Source organism: Taurulus bubalis, assembly GCF_910589615.1.
Source record: "Taurulus bubalis genome assembly, chromosome: 6".
Classification (NCBI taxonomy): Eukaryota; Metazoa; Chordata; class Actinopteri; order Perciformes; family Cottidae; genus Taurulus; species Taurulus bubalis.
The window spans coordinates 1,833,067-1,852,900 of NC_136594.1; the positions used below are offsets into that span (position 1 = coordinate 1,833,067).

Here is a 19,834-nt window from a genome sequence, read left to right on the forward strand (position 1 = left end):
CTTCCATTTGTCAACGTACATAAAAATTACATAATCATCATAAAAGATGAATACTAGTAAAGTAAAGTCACCAATAACAACACCGGCAACCTGAAAGGTTTGATACACAGGAGAAACTCATACATGGACTAGTTACTAGTTACTAACGCAGCATGAGGAATAGTTACTAGTTACTAACGCAGCATGAGGAATAGTTACTAGTTACTAACGCAGCATGAGGAATAGTTACTAGTTACTAACGGAGCATAATGAATAGTTACTAGTTACTAACGCAGCATGAGGAATAGTTACTAGTTACTAACGCAGCATGAGGAATAGTTACTAGTTACTAACGCAGCGTGAGGAATAGTTACTAGTTACTAACGCAGCATGAGGAATAGTTACTAGTTACTAACGCAGCATGAGGAATAGTTACTAGTTACTAACGCAGCATGAGGAATAGTTACTAGTTACTAACGGAGCATAATGAATAGTTACTAGTTACTAACGCAGCATGAGGAATAGTTACTAGTTACTAACGCAGCATGAGGAATAGTTACTAGTTACTAACGCAGCATGAGGAATAGTTACTAGTTACTAACGCAGCATGAGGAATAGTTACTAGTTACTAACGCAGCATGAGGAATAGTTACTAGTTACTAACGCAGCATGAGGAATAGTTACTAGTTACTAACGCAGCATGAGGAATAGTTACTAGTTACTAACGGAGCATAATGAATAGTTACTAGTTACTAACGCAGCATGAGGAATAGTTACTAGTTACTAACGCAGCATGAGGAATAGTTACTAGTTACTAACGCAGCGTGAGGAATAGTTACTAGTTACTAACGCAGCATGAGGAATAGTTACTAGTTACTAACGCAGCATGAGGAATAGTTACTAGTTACTAACGCAGCATGAGAAATAGTTACTAGTTACTAACGCAGCGTGAGGAATAGTTACTAGTTACTAACGCAGTATGAGGAATAGTTACTGGTTACTAACGGAGCATGAGGAATAGTTACTAGTTACTAACGCAGCATAAGGAATAGTTACTAGTTACTAACGCAGCATAAGGAATAGTTACTAGTTACTAACGCAGCATGAGGAATAGTTACTAGTTACTAACGCCGCATGAGGAATAGTTACTAGTTACTAACGCAGCATGAGGAATAGTTACTAGTTACTAACGCAGTATGAGGAATAGTTACTAGGTACTAACGCAGCATGAGGAATAGTTACTAGTTACTAACGCAGCATGAGGAATAGTTACTAGTTACTAACGCAGCATGAGGAATAGTTACTAGTTACTAACGCAGCATGAGGAATAGTTACTAGTTACTAACGCAGTATGAGGAATAGTTACTGGTTACTAACGCAGCATGAGGAATAGTTACTAGTTACTAACGCAGTATGAGGAATAGTTACTAGTTACTAACGCAGCATGAGGAATAGTTACTAGTTACTAACGCAGCATGAGGAATAGTTACTAGTTACTAACGCAGCATGAGGAATAGTTACTAGTTACTAACGCAGTATGAGGAATAGTTACTGGTTACTAACGCAGCATGAGGAATAGTTACTAGTTACTAACGCAGCATAAGGAATAGTTACTAGTTACTAACGCAGTATGAGGAATAGTTACTAGTTACTAACGCAGCATGAGGAATAGTTACTAGTTACTAACGCAGCATGAGGAATAGTTACTAGTTACTAACGCAGCATGAGGAATAGTTACTAGTTACTAACGCAGCATGAGGAATAGTTACTAGTTACTAACGCAGCATGAGGAATAGTTACTAGTTACTAACGCAGCATGAGGAATAGTTACTAGTTACTAACGCAGCATGAGGAATAGTTACTGGTTACTAACGCAGCATGAGGAATAGTTACTAGTTACTAACGCAGCATGAGGAATAGTTACTAGTTACTAACGCAGTATGAGGAATAGTTACTAGTTACTAACGCAGCATGAGGAATAGTTACTGGTTACTAACGCAGCATGAGGAATAGTTACTAGTTACTAACGCAGCATGAGGAATAGTTACTAGTTAGTAACGCAGCATGAGGAATAGTTACTAGTTACTAACGCAGCATGAGGAATAGTTACTAGTTACTAACGCAGTATGAGGATAAGTTACTGGTTACTAACGCAGCATGAGGAATAGTTACTAGTTACTAACGCAGCATGAGGAATAGTTACTAGTTACTAACGCAGCATGAGGAATAGTTACTAGTTACTAACGCAGTATGAGGAATAGTTACTAGTTACTAACGCAGCATGAGGAATAGTTACTAGTTACTAACGCAGCATGAGGAATAGTTACTAGTTACTAACGCCGCATGAGGGATCAGCGATAGTTACTTAGCCGAAACGACACAGTTTTTGACGCGTTTGGTAATTAATCCTAAAGCGCGGGCAGAAGCTCACCTGTCCCTCCTGGTCAAAACCCAGGATATCATTGCCCACACTGCTGGTCCTGCCACTCTCCATTTCATGTTTGTGTCTAAAGAGCTTCTGGCGAGCAAAGCCTCGGCCATTGTCCAGCTCACCGTGGGTCAGGACGCCCAGCAGCGTGCTCTTCCCCGCATCCACGTTGCCCACCACCGCCACTCTGGAGGAGAGGGGGGAGAGTGCGTGAGGGGCGAGCGACAGTTCAGCCAAGCACACAATGCAGGGTTTATATATATATATATATATATATATATATATATATATATATATATATATATATATATATATATTAGGGCCTGTGTGTATTTTTTGCTGATGGTTTCTTTAATTACACTGAAATGTGGCTGCATTGTGAGCACATACACATCCTCTAATATTTACTTCCTTCTAATATCATTTCCTAAATTAATACACTGCTGTTTCTTTGTACATATTGAGTTTAGCTGTATATAGCTTTCATCCCTGTTATTTTTATTTGACCAACTTTGAGGAAACTATGAGGAAAGTGGTCATGACAGAAGGGGGATGGATCTACTTTATCGCTGCGCTATTTTTAAACTGATTGTCTTTGTATTGCGGCACACTGCGACCTGACCTCCAATTATGCGGAAAAGCGAGATCGAAACTTTTCACTTCCTCGTGCGCGCTCAGCTCCGCGCCTCTCGGGCCGCCAGCAGGCCGCCAGCAGCGGCTTCTCGCCGGGCAGCAGGAGGAGAGAAGGAGGCATGGACGTGTCCTTGAAGGAAATAAACACTTTTATGAAGAGGCTTTGATTTAGTTGTTCTTCAAGTGGAGAAACAACTCGTGCCCGCGCGCTCAGGACGCTTTACCTGCGCGCGCTCAGGACGCTTTACCTGCGCGCGCTCAGCACGCTTTACCTGCGCGCGCTCAGGACGCTTAACCTGCGCGCGCTCAGGACGCTTTACCTGCGCGCGCTCAGGACGCTTTACCTGCGCGGACTTGCCCCGCCCCCTGAGGAAGGAACCAAGAAGCCCCCCTTCTTGGTTCGAGAAGGAGACACACCTTACCTGCCTCTGTCCCTCCCTCCTCGCTCTCTCCCTCTCTCTCTATCTCTCTCTCTCTCTCTCTCTCTCTCTCTCTCTCTCTCTCTCTCTCTCTCTCTCTCTCTCTCTCTCTCTATCCCCCTCTCTCTCTCTGAAAGCGGAGGAATCTGAAAAGTGAAAAATGTCGGCAAATGAGCGAGCCTCGCGCGCGCTGCGGGAGATCCTGCTAAACCCTGGAAATGACGCGTGTGCAGACTGCGGCGCACCTGGTAAGAAGAAAGAAAACCCATCTTTAATTGGCTCTAAAAAAATATTAAACTATAATATAGTAATACGTGTCGCTTGGCTGGGTGACGCGCAGCAGGAGGTGCGGCGCGTGCGTGTGGACATGGACCCAGCACGTCACGCTGCTCGTGGTTTTATTTTAAACGGTACACTTCCCCTCGGTGTTCTCTGTGGAGGGAGGCCGAGGGCAGCGAGCCTCGGCCGGGAGAGGCCGCCTGGTAGGGGCCTTGTTCCGGAGGGAGAAGCTTCCACAGCTCGACAAGTGTGGACCTGCAGAGGGAAGCGGTGGAGCTCACTTCCAGCCCATAATAATCTGCTCTCCGAAGGCAAACCTTCCAGCCTGAGAACTCAGATATATTCTACCCCTTAAGATCATGCAATAACCTCTAAAATACTCAACAGGCTCCCAGAGTCATTCATCTCTTTTAAATCTCTTCTTAAACCCGTTTCTGTGCTCTTATGTGCTGTCGTCACTTTACTGCTTTATTTTATTAGTGTATTATTTTCTCTTAGTTTCTTTTTATCGTATCGATTGGTTTCATTGGTTCTTTGTTTCATGTTTTTAATCAGGGTTTAACTCTTTAAGCTCGCTTTGTTTTGCGTTGTTTTGCTTTCTGTTGTTGTATTGTCTTCATGTTGCTGCTTTCTGTCAAAACTCTGTTTTTAAAGGTGCAACATGAATAGTTATTATTAATAATAAATGCAGATACTGCAAGCTGTCTTCGGTTATTCTTTAAAGGAGCTGTGTTTACCATTCCAGTATTAATATAGCAGCAAACAACTCTTATATGTACAGATTTAGTGGAGTTGCTTTTGTTGACATAGCCAAGCTGTTACAGCTGATAACGACGTCTGGTTCTGCCCAGTGTGTTGAAGCTGCACTCTCTCTCCTGACCACCAGGGGGCGACTCCTCTGGTTGTATAGAAGTCTATGCTTCATGTGTTAAAGCTGCATTCTCTCTACTGACCACCAGGGGCGACTCCTCTGGTTGTATAGAAGTCTATGCTTCATGTGTTAAAGCTGCATTCTCTCTCGTGACCACCAGGGTGGCGACTCCTCTGGTTGTATAGAAGTCTATGCTTCCTGTGTTGAAGCTGCATTCTCTCTCCTGACCACCAGGGGGCGACTCCTCTGGTTGTATAGAAGTCTATGCTTCATGTGTTAAAGCTGCATTCTCTCTCCTGACCACCAGGGGGCGACTCCTCTGGTTGTATAGAAGTCTATGCTTCATGTGTTAAAGCTGCATTCTCTCTCCTGACCACCAGGGGGCGACTCCTCTGGTTGTATAGAAGTATATGCTTCATGTGTTGCAGCTGCATTCTCTCTCCTGACCACCAGTGGGCGACTCCTCTGGTTGTATAGAAGTCTATGCTTCATGTGTTAAAGCTGCATTCTCTCTCCTGACCACCAGGGGGCGACTCCTTTGGTTGTATAGAAGTATATGCTTATGTATGCTTTGTCTCAACCAGCGGAGAAGTTTTCTTCCGTCCGAGTTTTGCTCTGAATCAGGTTTCACTTTTGTTTAAAATTACTTTTTCTAAGCTGATTCTGACACTAAGAATCTTAGCTTCATGTGATTATACTCTGATTAAAACATAGATATGAATAATAATAATTAGTGGATTAAGCAATGGACAAATATGATTCATATCTTGACTTCGTAGCTTCTTATCAACAAGATAACTATGACGTGTATAGGATGAGTGTAATCCAACATGGCGTCCTCTCTGCAGACCCCATGTGGGGCTCCTGCTCCCTGGGCGTGTTCATCTGCCTGGCCTGCTCCGGGATCCACCGCAACTTCCCCGACATCAGCAAGGTCAAGTCCCTGAGCCTCTCCCACTGGGAGGACCACGAGGTGCAGGTGAGACCATCCCAGTGACGTCGTCCAGAGCCATGGGTCACCACCCATTTAGCCTAGCTTAGCATAAAGACTGGAAACGAAGGGAAACCGCTAGCCTGGCTATGTCCAAAGGTCACAGAACTGGCCTTCAAGCGCCTCTAAAGGTCACTAGTGGATATGTGTGTTTCCTCCTTAAAACCCTTTTGAAAACTGTGGAGCCCATATGGGCACTATGCAGATAAAACTGTATAATTCACTTCTTCATTTACTCATAACCAGTAACGTATAGACTGATATTTACACATCTGAACACACAACTTACGTTATACTCTTTTATTATAACACCAGCATTATTAAAACAGCCCTAGTGGTGGCAGAGATACACCCTTTTTAGTTTGGGGATGAAATTTCAAAGCGGAGGCCAAACAATAGGTTGGTTTTTAAAAGGTTATTAAAGAAACTGTACGTTACACAGAATCCAGGAAGAAAAACTATGAACATCCCTGAACAAACAAACATAGGACTTTCACCCAGGAGAATGCTGTTTGGGTCTCTAGTGAAAAACTAAAGTCAACTTATTTCACCGTAGTTTTGTTACATAGCTTACATAAGGCCAAAAAAACTTTACTTATTTTAACCCAAACAATCTTTACTTGAATCTAAGGAGGGAGATCTCATAAACAATCTAATCTAAATGGTTCTCATATAAATACTACAAAAAGTACTACTTAAAGTTAGGAAGAATCATGTGAGGAAAAGACATGTGAACCCTTCTATGAGGACATGAATCACATCACATTCTTGCCCAGTTCACATTCCCTGAAACCAGATCATGAATGATGTCGGTACTTTGCACAGCTCGATCTGAACATATTTGCTGCATGAATCATCTCGTTTATTGTGTTCCTCCTTGATGGGATTCATGCATTTCCATGTGTGTTCCTCAGTTCATGGCTAAGCATGGCAACGAGATGATGAGGAGCAAATACGAGGCTGCTGTTCCGGTCTACTACTACAAACCCACCCACAAAGACTGCCAGTGAGTAGCCATAGCAACACGCACAGTCAAACAACATATGCCATCGCGCGTACAATTCCTACATTTTCAGTTTCAAACATTTTTTGTAGTTTGTGTGATCGTGTGTGTTATTCCAATGTAAACACTGCTGATGCAAAACACTGTTTGACTTATTGGCTCCAAAAGCATTTAGTTGTGCAACCCTGTGTTTCATAATGACGATGACTTATCCTTGAGTCCACTGACTTTACCACTGGAAACCACTAAGTTACTTTGAAGTAGGTGAATCTTTTAAAGGGACAGTTCACCTCCTGATCAAACATGCATATTTATCCCCCTACCTGTCTTGCTATTTATGAATCTAAATAGTTTTGGAGCGAGTTGCCGAGTGTTTGATGTATCGGCCGTAGAGATGTCTGCCTTCCCTCCAATGTGATTGGACGATATGCCACTCGTCTTGTGGTGCTCTGACTTCTATACAACCAGAGGAATCGCCCCCTGCTGGACAGTAGAGATTTGGATTTATTGTAGTTTATCACCAATACTACATTTTACTAGATTACATGTGAACGCATCATGAGAACGTTATCATTTACCTTCAGTCGGTACTCATTTTCTCTGAGCAGAGCCTGAACGCATCATCATGCAACGGAGGGGAACCGCCGCTGGTTCTCCGTTGCTGCTAACGTTACTAGCTCTCCTCCTGTTGGTTCTCTGTTAGCGGTGCTGCTAGCGTTACTAGCTCTACTCCTGTTGGTTCTCAGTTAGCGGTGCTGCTAATGTTGCTAGCTCTCCTCCTGTTGGTTCTGTGTTAGCGGTGCTGCTAACGTTACTAGCTCTCCTATTGGTTCTCTGTTAGCGGTGCTTCTAGCGTTCCTAGCTCTCCTCCTGTTGGTTCTCCGTTAGCGGTGCTGCTAACGTTACTAGCTCTCCTATTGGTTCTCTGTTAGCGGTGCTTCTAGCGTTCCTAGCTCTCCTCCTGTTGGTTCTCCGTTAGCGGTGCTGCTAACGTTACTAGTGCTCCTCCTGTTGATCTAAACACTGATTGATTGTTCACAAAATCACAAGATCAGAGAATAGAGAAACATCCATGATGTCCTGATCACATGTTTTACTGGATATTGGAGGAGAAAACTTGATTTACTCTGTGATGGTTAATCTGTGAGGGGGCAGAACTGATCAGGATCAATAACGCTCCGTTACTCCACTAGTCTTTAGGGCTGAAAGCTCTGTCCTTCTCACACTCTGAGGTTAGAGATACATACCGTAGGTTTAGAAACCATTCAGCGCCCCTGGTACCGCTCTTACCTTTTTTAATTGCGAGCAGCTACTGCCAGCGGCTCCCGTTCTCAAGCATGGTCAAGTTGTGGAGGGCGTGTCTGTGGTTCAACCTGCCAGTCAAGACACGGCTTCACGATCGCAAAACTGATAATTGGGATCAAGAGGTGGTTGGACGGAGGGCCCCGAATCGTCCATGTTAATCATTCAACCCACTGCCTTTTGTTTTGGTTTAATAACTGAATCTATCAAACGTCAGGTAAAAGTTTTAGGGTCACAAAAGCGAGGCCTTTTTAAATGTCTCGTTCTGATTAAAGGATAGCAGACAACGTCAAGAACATTCACCTCATCGTACCGCTAACGATGAGGGAAGCTGGTGTTTCATTTGCATCGGTATTAATTTCGATCAATTACACTGCACAGAAATATGACAAATAAAGTGAATATAGAGTGAAACGAGAGGGGAACAGGAAGTTGTTTCTGTACGTGTTGTTTAGACTCCCCCTTTGGAAACATGTGATTTTGTAACGTTGCTTCTGAACAAGGTGCTGACGGACCGTCGGTGTTTTCAACCTGTGAGGGCATGTTTCTTGGAGACATGATTTAATGTGTGTCACCTCCTCTCTAATAGCTGCTATTAGAGTAGATCTCCATTCATCCACAAATAATAGACATGTATAATAACAGGTCATTTAATATTACTTATTTTTCAGCCACTTCCACGGGAACCACTCCTCACATCAGCATGAATAAGATCCACCGCACGTGAATAGGTCACTTTTAATGCTGGTTCGCCATTACTTCCTTCTTTTTTTCGGTTATAGTTTCTTTGAACGGCAGCTGGATTCTCTCAACATCCCAAGATCTTGTTTGATTGACTGATGGTTCAACAATCAGACAATCAATGGTTCACCAACCAGGCTGCAACTCTGGTTGTATAGAAATCTATGTTTCATGTGTTAAAGCTGCATTCTCTCTCCTGGCCACCAGGGGGCGACTCCTCTGGTTGTATAGAAGTCTATATAAATTACTTCTCTCTTGATGTATTCCCTCAGTAAACATTGTAAACATGAGTTTATGTCTCAATCTCTAGTTTCAAGTCTTCTTCAATACAGCATGATGTTCATTTAGTACATTATGGTCATTTAGAGTCAAACAGACCATAAAGCAGGGGACGCTTTAGGGGCGGGGCTACAAGATGATTGACAGGTAGAGACGTATACGCCGTCTCTGCGTCACTCCTCAGTCCAAATATGGTCACTACTGTGTACCTGGTGTGCAGGTCGTCTTCACTGCAGTTATTGTTGTCTGCCATATGGTGTTGAGTGTTTCTCTTTGAGGTGCAGCCTCCTGATCACCTGTCTCTGTCTTGTAGTGTGTAGTGTGTGTTACTGTGGCAGCTCACAGACAGGAATGTTTGGAATTGTTTTAATGTGAAGCGGGAATTTTTATTGGGAGGGGGAAGAGACGAGAGCAAAAAAAAAGGTGTCATGTGGCTGAAGTTGCTCCGTGTAACACACCGGTTGACAAAGTCTTTGCTTGATTGAGGAAAATGCAGTGGGAGTGTTGACTTTGCCTGAAGGCAGCTCAAATACACACACACACACACACACACACACACACACACACACACACACACACACACACACACACACACACCCCACCTTCTTTGATCATTAGCGCTGCAGAGGAATGTGGCTGAGAAGAGAACACTTGGCTCCTCCAATCGTGTTGCTTCTCGGCTTCGTGTTCAACATGCACGCACACATGCGCACGCATGCACACACACAAACGCACGCACGCACACACACAAACGCATGCACGCACGCATACACACACGCATGCATGCACGCGCGCACGCATACACACACGCATGCACGCGCACACACACAAACGCACGCATACACACACGCATACACACACGCATGCACGCGCACACACACAAACGCACGCATACACACACACATGCACACGCATGCACACACAAACGCACGCATGCACACACATGCATATGCACACACACACATGCATGCACACGCATGCACACACACACGCCCGCATGCATGCACACACAAACGCATGCATGCACACACACACGCCCGCATGCATGCACACACACACGCATGCATGCACACACACGCACAAAAATGATTTCTTCACAGTGTTTTATGGTAGAAACTAACACTTTAAAGTACATCAGTGTTTTTAAAGTAACACTTTGAGAATATTAATATAATTTGGGTCTATTCTGTCTGTATATTTTGGGCAAACTGGAGTGGCGGATCATTATTTCTGCGACTGAAGATCTTTGACGTAGTTAAGTGCATTGTTCTTATCTTTGCTAGCGAGCTAGTCTAGTAGCTAATAGCGGATACTAATGAGAAGTGGCCTTTCTATCTGGCATCCAGTATGGTAATATATTTTTAAGCATTTCTTGTTGACCACAAAGTAACAGAAGAGTTCTTCTTCTTCACTGTTGACGCTCCACCTGTTTGTGTTCAGGACGTTGAGGGAGCAGTGGATCAGAGCAAAGTACGAGAGGAAGGAGTTCTCCGAGCCGAGCAAGAGCTTCACGTATGAGGAAGGTGAGCGTGACACACACACACACACACACACACACACACACACACACACACACACACACACACACACACACACACACACACACACACACACGCTGATAACGAACGACCTTTGTCGGCTTTCCTTTCTGCAGGAACTCGAGATGGCATGCTGATGAAGAGGGGGCGGGACAACGGGCAGTTCCTCAGCAGGCGATTCGTCCTCTCGGAGCGCGAGGGGACCCTGAAGTATTACACCAAATATGACGTAAGCGGCGGCGCTCAACGCCTCACGTTAAAACACACATGCAGGACGCCGGTGACCTGCCGTGATTACACAGCGGCCCGTTTTTATGTCGTTTGAAGGACTTCACTTGCGACACACATCCTTTAATTAGGGAGCGCTCGAAAGACATCAAATGTTCTGGAGCCAACACACACACACACACACACACACACACACACACACACACACACACACACGTGTATGTAGCTGCAGTACGTTTTACACACTTGTAAAAACACTCTTCATAATCGTACCTAAAAGGCGACTAAAGAGCGTCTGCCGCCTGCTCCCTCTGCACCAGCAGCCTCCTTCACACTGGACCAGTCAGGGACTGGGAGCACTGGGAGCTCTTTGTTTGTCACGGGAAACCAGCTCAAGGGCTGCGGGAGCAGCGTGTTTTAAAAATACTAGAAATACACATTCACTCTCATTTTCGTGTATCGAATTCTCGACATACAAAAGTCATTTTTGTGTTCATTTTTTTCGTCACTATAAAGTTACAAACTTGATGACACACTGATGTCATTTTCGTCACTACGGCGATAAACTAGGCTTCACTCGCACAAACTATCCTCTCCTCCTCTCACCTCCTCTCACCCCCCCCCCCCCCAGGCTAAGGAGCCCAAAGCGGTGATCAAGGTGGACACCATCAACGCCAGCTTCCAGCCGGAGAAGGTGGGGAACCCCCACGGCCTGCAGATCACGTACCTGAAGGACTACAGCACCCGCAACATGTTTGTGTACCACGACAACGGCAAGGTGGGCGTCGCCACGCTTGGCATGTGCAGTGATGCATTGTGGGGCTTTAAAACAACTGACTTCCCTTGTAGCATGAGCTAACGTTCCCTCTGGAACCTTCTCAACCCTTTGGGCCCATTTCTGCTGATGGAGAACCAGAAGTGTATCATCATTCTGTGTCCTTCATGAAGACACTGAACTATGAAATATGTGGAACCGTTCGGTTAAACAAACGCAGCATATATATAATTTAGAAAATATATTTTTCTTTTCAGTCTTTATAGCGGCACTTTTTTTTTTACATTGTGACGGAGTTAAAAAAACTAAATCACACTTTCTGTGGAGAGTAAAATAAAGATGAAAAAAAGATTGTTAATATAAATATGAAAACACTAAATCACACCTCTTTCTAATTGAAACCACAGATATATATATATATATATATATATATATATATATATATATATATATATATATATATATATATATATATATATATATATCCCTCGTGTTGTCTTGGGGTCAAAATGACCCGTGTACGAGTGTATATGTATGTGTGTTGATGGGTCATTTTGACCCCAAGACAACACGAGGGTTAAACATATATATATATATATACAGTTTTTTTTAATTATTTATTATATGATTATTATTACAAAGACAAATTATGATGGCAAAATTTGCTGGTAAATTTGTTTTACCTGGCAAAACTATTTTCCTCCCATTTGTTTCACAGATGAAAACATAAATAAGGAATGTAAAAGGATTATCCCGGTTTTCCTTTCACCTGCTCTTCAGTTTCACCTTCATCATGAATTCCATGAAGATTTGCTTTGAACTGAACTTTTTACAATCCCAAGAAGTCTGTGATGTTAATGATTATTGATCATGAGCCTTCACGCACCTCGGTTATCTAGAGAGGAACGTAGATAATCATATTTAATTCATACATATGAAAATAAATGATAACTAAGACTCTCCTCTCTGTCTGCAGGAGATCGTCGACTGGTTCAATACGATCCGTGCAGTTCAGCTTCACTATTTAAAGGTGGCCTTTCCCGGGGCTACCGACGCTGAGGTACACACACACACACACACACACACACACACACACACACACACACACACACACACACACACACAGCACTGAGGTGGTAAGAACTCCATTACTGTATTTCTGCCTATTTGTTTTCAGCTGGTACCAAAACTTACGCGGAACTTTCTGAAGGAAGGATTCATGGAGAAGACGGGTCCCAGGGTAAGTGACACACACACACACACACACACACACACACACACACACACACACACACACACACACACACACACACACTGAAGGAATAAATCAAGAGCAGTAGAGCCATTTATATATACTTCTATACAACCAGAGGAGTCGCCCCCTGGTGGTCAGGAGAGAGAATGCAGCTCTAACACATGAAGCATAGACTTCTATACAACCAGAGGAGGCTGCTCTCACTGAGTGGGCGCTGGGCTCAGAGGTTAACTCGCTCAGCTGTTGTTGCTGCCTGACTCCCCTCCGGCTGTCAGTCTGTCTGCGAGGGAATGAAAGGCTTCAAGCTGAGGATCAACTTTAATCCTGAAGTGTCAAACCCTCGAGTTCACACAGAAACACAAACGCGTGTCGGGATTAGCCGAACGCACCAAGAGGGCGTCTGTTCATATTTACGCCTTAAATAATGACGCCACGCAGCCGGATCCTCACAGGCTGTCGGATGAATCTCCGTCTGCTTTGGGGCTGATTTGATAGCCGGTGTCATCAATGCTTTTCCCTCACACGCACAGCGAGGCTCACTTGTGGAAGGAGTCGTTGGCGAGTTAGAGAAGGGACCGCCGGTTGCTCGGGCTTCGCGCCACGAGGAGAAAAAGAAACGCTTTCATGAGGACAAAGTGGGAGCAGTCTGGGACGCCAGCGTCCTCGGGGTCTAAAAGCTGCTCTTCAGTGAACTCTCAGAAGGTGCTGTTTATATTCTCACAAACCGATGAAACGCTTTCATCCGTGACAACAAGTTGGTCTCCTCAAAGTCAGACTCATGGTTTCATGGAACTGGTGGTGTAAACATTCAGGCGGGGAAACGCAGCTTCAGCACCAAATAATTGCAAATCTAACACTTATCTAGTTTTGTCAAAGGAGCGTTGGGAAAACGGGGCTGCAGAGAGACTCGGTATCAGACGAGCAGAACATGAATAAAACACCCGCAGCACACTGCTCTGTTTGCATCCTTCTCACTATTTTAGTTTCGTTGGTAGAACTTGAAGTTTCAACGTTTGAATTTGAAATCAACACGTCTGTTCATTGTGTTTCATTTCTGCACAGTTCCACATAAAGACTTCACTAATATTATTAGTGTTATACTATCTGTCAAGTTAGATTCCTGTGGTTGGAATTAGTGTCTTACTCATTATTATTATTGTTATTATATATTAGTGTATTGGTAGGATTGTTTCAGTCGAGTGTGAGCCAAACATTTCAGTCCAAAAGTCAACATTTATTGACTATTAAAGATTAAAAAAACATGTTTTTATTGAACAAAATATTCTACTTCAATACATATTTTACGGCGTCCAGCTTTTCATACAAAACATGATCAAAACGTTCTCCGGCCGTATTAACGGTGCGATCTAGCAGCTCCATGAAATACATTCATATCACCACAAAATCTCATAAAAACTCATAAAGTACGACGACACATAATATTACATTTGAAGCTTAATTTGAAAAAACCTGAATAGATGTTTTTATTGTAAAAATAAAATATAAATGTATTTTTAAATACTCTGTGTATATTATACTGCTATTGTGGATTATTTACTGTTTATTTATATTACTTTTTATTTACATTTTATTTTACTGTATGTCTCTTGTGTGCACTTTATCTGTCTGCTGCTATAACCTGGGGCTAATAAAGGATTATCTTATTTTATGGCGGGTACCAAAATGCCTTTTTGATTTAAAGAGCAGAAACGACTAGAAATGAGTTTCTGTGAAAGAGAATTTACAGGATTGATTCCAACTTTTTGAGAAGTTCTAGACGACTTGATTTGAAAAATATATTCATGATCGTTTGCAGCCCCAGCCAATTATGGAGTATCAGGAAACTGATGCGTGAACTCTTCATGCCAGACAGTCCATTTAAGAACGGAGTATGATTCATGTTGTAAGTGTAGAAACCAGACGCAGCTGCTTTGTGTCTGACGTCTCTGTCGACCTCTTTGTCTTCACAGCACACGGAAGGCTTCAAGAAGCGCTGGTTCACTCTCGACCAGCGGCGACTCATGTACTTCAAAGACCCGCTGGTACGGCATCTCTTCAGTTCCTTCTCTGGAGCTCAAACTACCCACAACAATGTCCTCATGGTATTCCAGTGCTCTCACCAAGATATGTACATATCACCTCAAAGGGGATTGAAACGCTAGCTTAATCCAGTGGTTCTCAAACGGTGGGGCGCCACCCTCTAGTGGGGCGCGGAGGTATTACAAGTGGGAGATGCAGATTCTTTAAAAAAAAGAATTATGAATTGAGAGCCGTATCAAATCTACAACCCCGTTTTAAAAGTATGTGTAGAGGAAAGCAGCTCAGTGCAGCCACTAATACTGATACAACCTGATGCTCACACATCTGCACTCATTCTGTTTTGCACAGGTTGAACGTTATTGTTATTATCTTGAAAATATATTCAGGTTATTTGCAGCCACAATAGGTAATGGTTTTTGCTAAATATTAGGTTTTTTTGCACAGAAAGAACTTCATTTGCATTGTTCTAACAAAGTGATTGCACACGTTATTAGTTTTTGTCTGATGGAGCGATCTGGTTTACTTGAAAGAGATTTACATTTTCTTTAATCTATTATTTGAAAAAGCACAGATGGAGGAGTCACAAAGTTCTTCCTCCAAAGTGGGGCGTGACAGAAAAAGTTTGAGAACCACTGGCTTAATTTATCCTGTGAGCCACGTTGGACAATTCAAAACAAACAACTCTAACATGTCAACTTAATTTATGTGAGATCGGCGCTCGGACGGTTCTAGACGTTGATGAAGTGAGATCCTGAGTCGTTGAAGTGGTGTTTCATCACTCGCATTGAGACTCGGCTAAATCCACATCAGATGGCTCGGGCAGATTAGCTCGGCGCTGTTGCTGATGAAATAGTTCAACGGGGAGGTGCAACGGTTATAGGTGACCGAACGGCCCGACTTCCCCGGAGAGGGTTGGACAAGAAACACTGGGAGATGAAAGGAGGAAGAAGTCGAGTGTGGACGGGGGAATGTGTGGAGGGAGCTCACCGCCAGAGCAATTTGATCACTTGGAAATGATGCATGTTAGGTGTGGTGTGTTCAATGGTTCATTGTGTATTCAAGTGCAGTTTGTTCCCACTTTGCTGAACAGATTGAGATTTATTTTTAGGTGATTAGTGGTGTCACCTTTCAGACGAAGGTAAAGGAATACTTTACCCCTGAAATGACCCTTGAATATCAACTACTCACCATGAGAATATTTAGTTTTTTATCAAAGAATCCCAAGTAAATGGGGGGCAAAAAAACAAAAATGTCACCACTAAAAGTCAGGGGATTACCACATAGGATATTGTTACCATCAATGTGCAATCAAGCCAGTCTGGACCAATCGGCCAACTGAGAGTCGTTTTGCTCGGCTAGGCTAGGCTAGTGCTGGCTAACACACAGCTGTTTGCTAGCTAAGAGAAGCACTACACTTAGGAAAAACCACTCGGAAGTATTCATTCAACCTGTGTTTCTCTCGTTTCTCCCTCTTTGAAGGACGCCTTCGCCAAAGGTGAGGCGTTCCTGGGGAACAAGGACCACGGCTACAGCGCCGCCCCCGGCTTGCCTGCCGGCACCCACTGCAACGGCAACTGGCAACACGGCATCACCATACAGACGCCCGAGCGCAGCTTCCTGTTTACCTGCGAGTCGGAGAGCGACCAGCAGGATTGGCTGAAGCACTTCAATGATGTCATGAATGCTGTGATGTCCCCTCAGGACTACACAAGTAAGAACGCAGAACCTTTTGAATAGTCTTTAGATATTTAGAATCAGCTGCTGTTTACTTTTTTGTAGCTTCACATCGAATAGCTACTCTGCTACATAGGGGCACCATGGAATACATAATAAACCACAAAAATGTATTAACACTCAACACAATTCCATCAAGCAATCCATCCAATTGAGATTCACGCAAACAAAGAAACAGGACTTTTACCAGGAGACTGCTGTCCCGTGTGGAACAACCAACACATTGAGTTATTTTAAGTTACGTACATAACTATGTTTGTACGTAACTATGTTACTACGTTAATATGTTAATATGTTACTGTTGTAAATTGCCTTAGTACGTAACAATGTTAGTACGTAACTATGTTAGTACGTAACTATGTTAGTACGTAACTATGTTACTACGTTAATAAGTTACTATTGTAAATGCATTAGTACGTAACGCATGTAACTATGTTAGTACGTAACAATGTTAGTGTGTAAATGTGTCACTATTTTAGTATGTAACATACAAAACAATGTTTGTATGTAACTATGTTAGTACATAGCATATGTAACAAAGTTAGTACGTAACTATGTTAGTACGTAACAATGTTAGTGTATAACGTGTCACTATATTAGTATATATGTGTATTTTAGTATGTAACGTTAGTAACTATTTTAGTATGTAACGTGCCTAACTATGTTAGTACGTAACTATGTTGGTACGTAACAATGTTAGTGTATAACGTGTCACTATATTAGTATATATGTGTGTAACTATGTTAGTATGTTACAATGTTAGTACGTAACGATGTCAGTGTGTAAATGTGTCACTATTTTAGTATGTAACGTTAGTAACTATGTTAGTATGTAATGTTAGTAACTATGTTAGTATGTAACGTTAGTAACTATTTTAGTATGTAACGTTAGTAACTATGTTAGTACGTAACGATGTCAGTGTGTAAATGTGTCACTATTTTAGTATGTAACGTTAGTAACTATGTTAGTACGTAACGATGTCAGTGTGTAAATGTGTCACTATTTTAGTATGTAACGTTAGTAACTATTTTAGTATGTAACGTTAGTAACTATGTTAGTACGTAACAATGTTAGTGTATAACGTCTGTCACAATGTTAGTATGTAACCTACATAACTACTTTAGTATGTAACGATGTTAGTACATAACGTATGTAACAAAGTTAGTATGTAACTATGTTGGTATGTAATGATGTTAGTTTATAATTTGTCTTCTTTTTATGTAATGTACGTAACAACTTTAATACGCAACGTTTGTTACTGTGTTAGTACGTAGCTATGTTAGTATGTAACATACGTAACTATGTTAGTAACGTATGTAACTATGTTTGTACGTAACAGTATTAGTAATATAATGTGTCACTGTTGGTTTGTAACGTGTGTAACAACTTTAGTGCGTAACGTGTGTCACTGTTAGTTTTGTAACGTACATGACGACATAGTAGGTGTTGCGTGTGTCGTCACGTAGCGGTAGATATAAGTATCACGTCACCTACATAGTGCGCTCGGGCTCCATTGTGTTTGTCATAAACAATTATTTCTCTCTAACTTTGGACTTGTGTTGGCGTTTCAGTGGAAGCCTTGTTCAAGCACCGGCATTGATGGACCAGAGGCCTGCAGGACCGCCTCCTCTCCTCTCAGCCAATCAGCAGCCAGACACAGGAGCTTTGCCACCCAGCATGCCACTGCACCAAAATCTGACCTTCATCACTAATCTGCTCGTCCCAATGCTGCTTTTTGGCAATTGGGTTGGAGACGCAAACAAGAGGACCAAAACCATGTTTTTAAAAACATTGTCGATAATACTAAAATAACCAGAAACACATAAATGCACAGTGATAATCGTATGATTTTTATTTTGTTTTGGGGACAGCTTTGATATTTTACTTTTGCTCTTTCTCTAATTTGAGCAATGCTATCTGTTGTTTTATGTAAACTCTGTAACTACTCTCTAGAACGTATAGACCTATATATAAATATATATTCATATTCTCCAGGAAGTATTGCATCACGCTGATTATTGTGCCGTTTCAGTCCCGAAGGTCAAACCGTTTTTCCACCACGACCTTTTTGTATTTTCTCTTCAAACTAAAGATCATTTAGTAAGTTTGTTTTGAGGCATGCAGTAGTCTGCCATAAAGAAGACTCTCATGCAGTGTCACAGCGCCTCCATGTGGCCTGCAGTGCATACACTAAGTCTTTGTTAAAACAAACAATAATACATAAAATGTAACCTTTTAATGTCTAAAGATAATTACTACTTTGTTGTGGTATTTTACTGTTCTTTTCCTTTTCTGCTCCTTTTTGTTTCTTTACTATTTTTAAGGCATTTCTGTACTTGAGCATGGCTGACTGATCATTAATAAAAACTATTTCCTCTAGAAGTTGTCAAAGAATCTCGTTTTCATATTGTTTTCAAAATATTGGCTTATTGTCACTCCTCAAACGGAATTTAGTTTTTCCAAAACTGGTTTCCACCCTGAACCCATCCAGTGCATCTCTAGAAATAAACCTGCATACTGTTCTGCGGGTTTGTTTCTATAAATATAGCGACGTCAGAATTCCTGCACTATGACCTTAAATATTGAATTCAATAAAATTGGCAGAAACTTTAATTCTAAATGAACAGAGATGCCTTTTTGTTTTTTAGAAAAGAATAATATAAGAAAAGATTAGGAGTCCAGCAACACACAAAAAAAAGTAGATGAAGAGGTTATACGTCTAAAAGAGCTGCAATGAATACATCAATATAATGTGTGTGTGTGTGTGTGTGTGTGTCCTCCAGGGATTTAAAAATAGAACTATCTTTTGTTTGTCCCATAATAAAGGAATGCAGACATAAAAGGTTTTGGACACACAGAGCAGCTGACCGTTCACAAGTCATGAGACTCATGAAAGATCTTTAGAAAATGAAGAAGTGATTTCTGAGTGTCTAAAACCACAGAGACCTGAGAGGCCCGTGAGGAATACCTCATAAATCTATGAGCTGTTGCAAGTTTTTCACCCTGGTGAGAAAGAGTTAGGACGGAGGAGAGAAGAGGAGAGGAGGGAGGGACTGAGAGACCAGGAGAACCCAGAAGCAGAGACACAACAGCCTGGAGAGGAAGAGGAGTGTAGAGGAAGAGGAGGGAGGCGGTAACATGGACTGCTTGGACAAAGCATCTCTTGAGGACCTCTGAAGCCTCAACACGCTGGGAGACTTTTGACTGGATGTCGTACAGCCCAGATGAAAAAGAATCAACGCGTTGTCTGTCCGTATTGAAGCTGACATCATGAGTCTCTCCCTGGAAGCCTCAGCCACTCAGGAGGTCCGGCTCTGCGGGATGTTTGGACGCAGTCGG

The 19,834-nt window shown here is 42.4% G+C and overlaps 1 protein-coding gene across 1 annotated transcript; it reads left to right on the forward strand.

The window, feature by feature from the left end:
• Nucleotides 1-3,569: 3,569 nt before the first annotated feature.
• On the forward strand, nt 3,570-18,871 carry LOC306737797 (arf-GAP with dual PH domain-containing protein 1). Its single transcript, XM_079219589.1, has 11 exons — nt 3,570-3,707; nt 5,458-5,588; nt 6,515-6,606; nt 10,366-10,448; nt 10,580-10,692; nt 11,323-11,469; nt 12,443-12,526; nt 12,644-12,706; nt 14,692-14,763; nt 16,241-16,472; nt 18,067-18,871. The coding sequence occupies exons 1-11, from the start codon at nt 3,620-3,622 to the stop codon at nt 18,093-18,095; spliced, it is 1,134 nt and encodes a 377-aa protein (XP_079075715.1). The 5' UTR covers nt 3,570-3,619; the 3' UTR covers nt 18,096-18,871.
• Nucleotides 18,872-19,834: the final 963 nt, after the last annotated feature.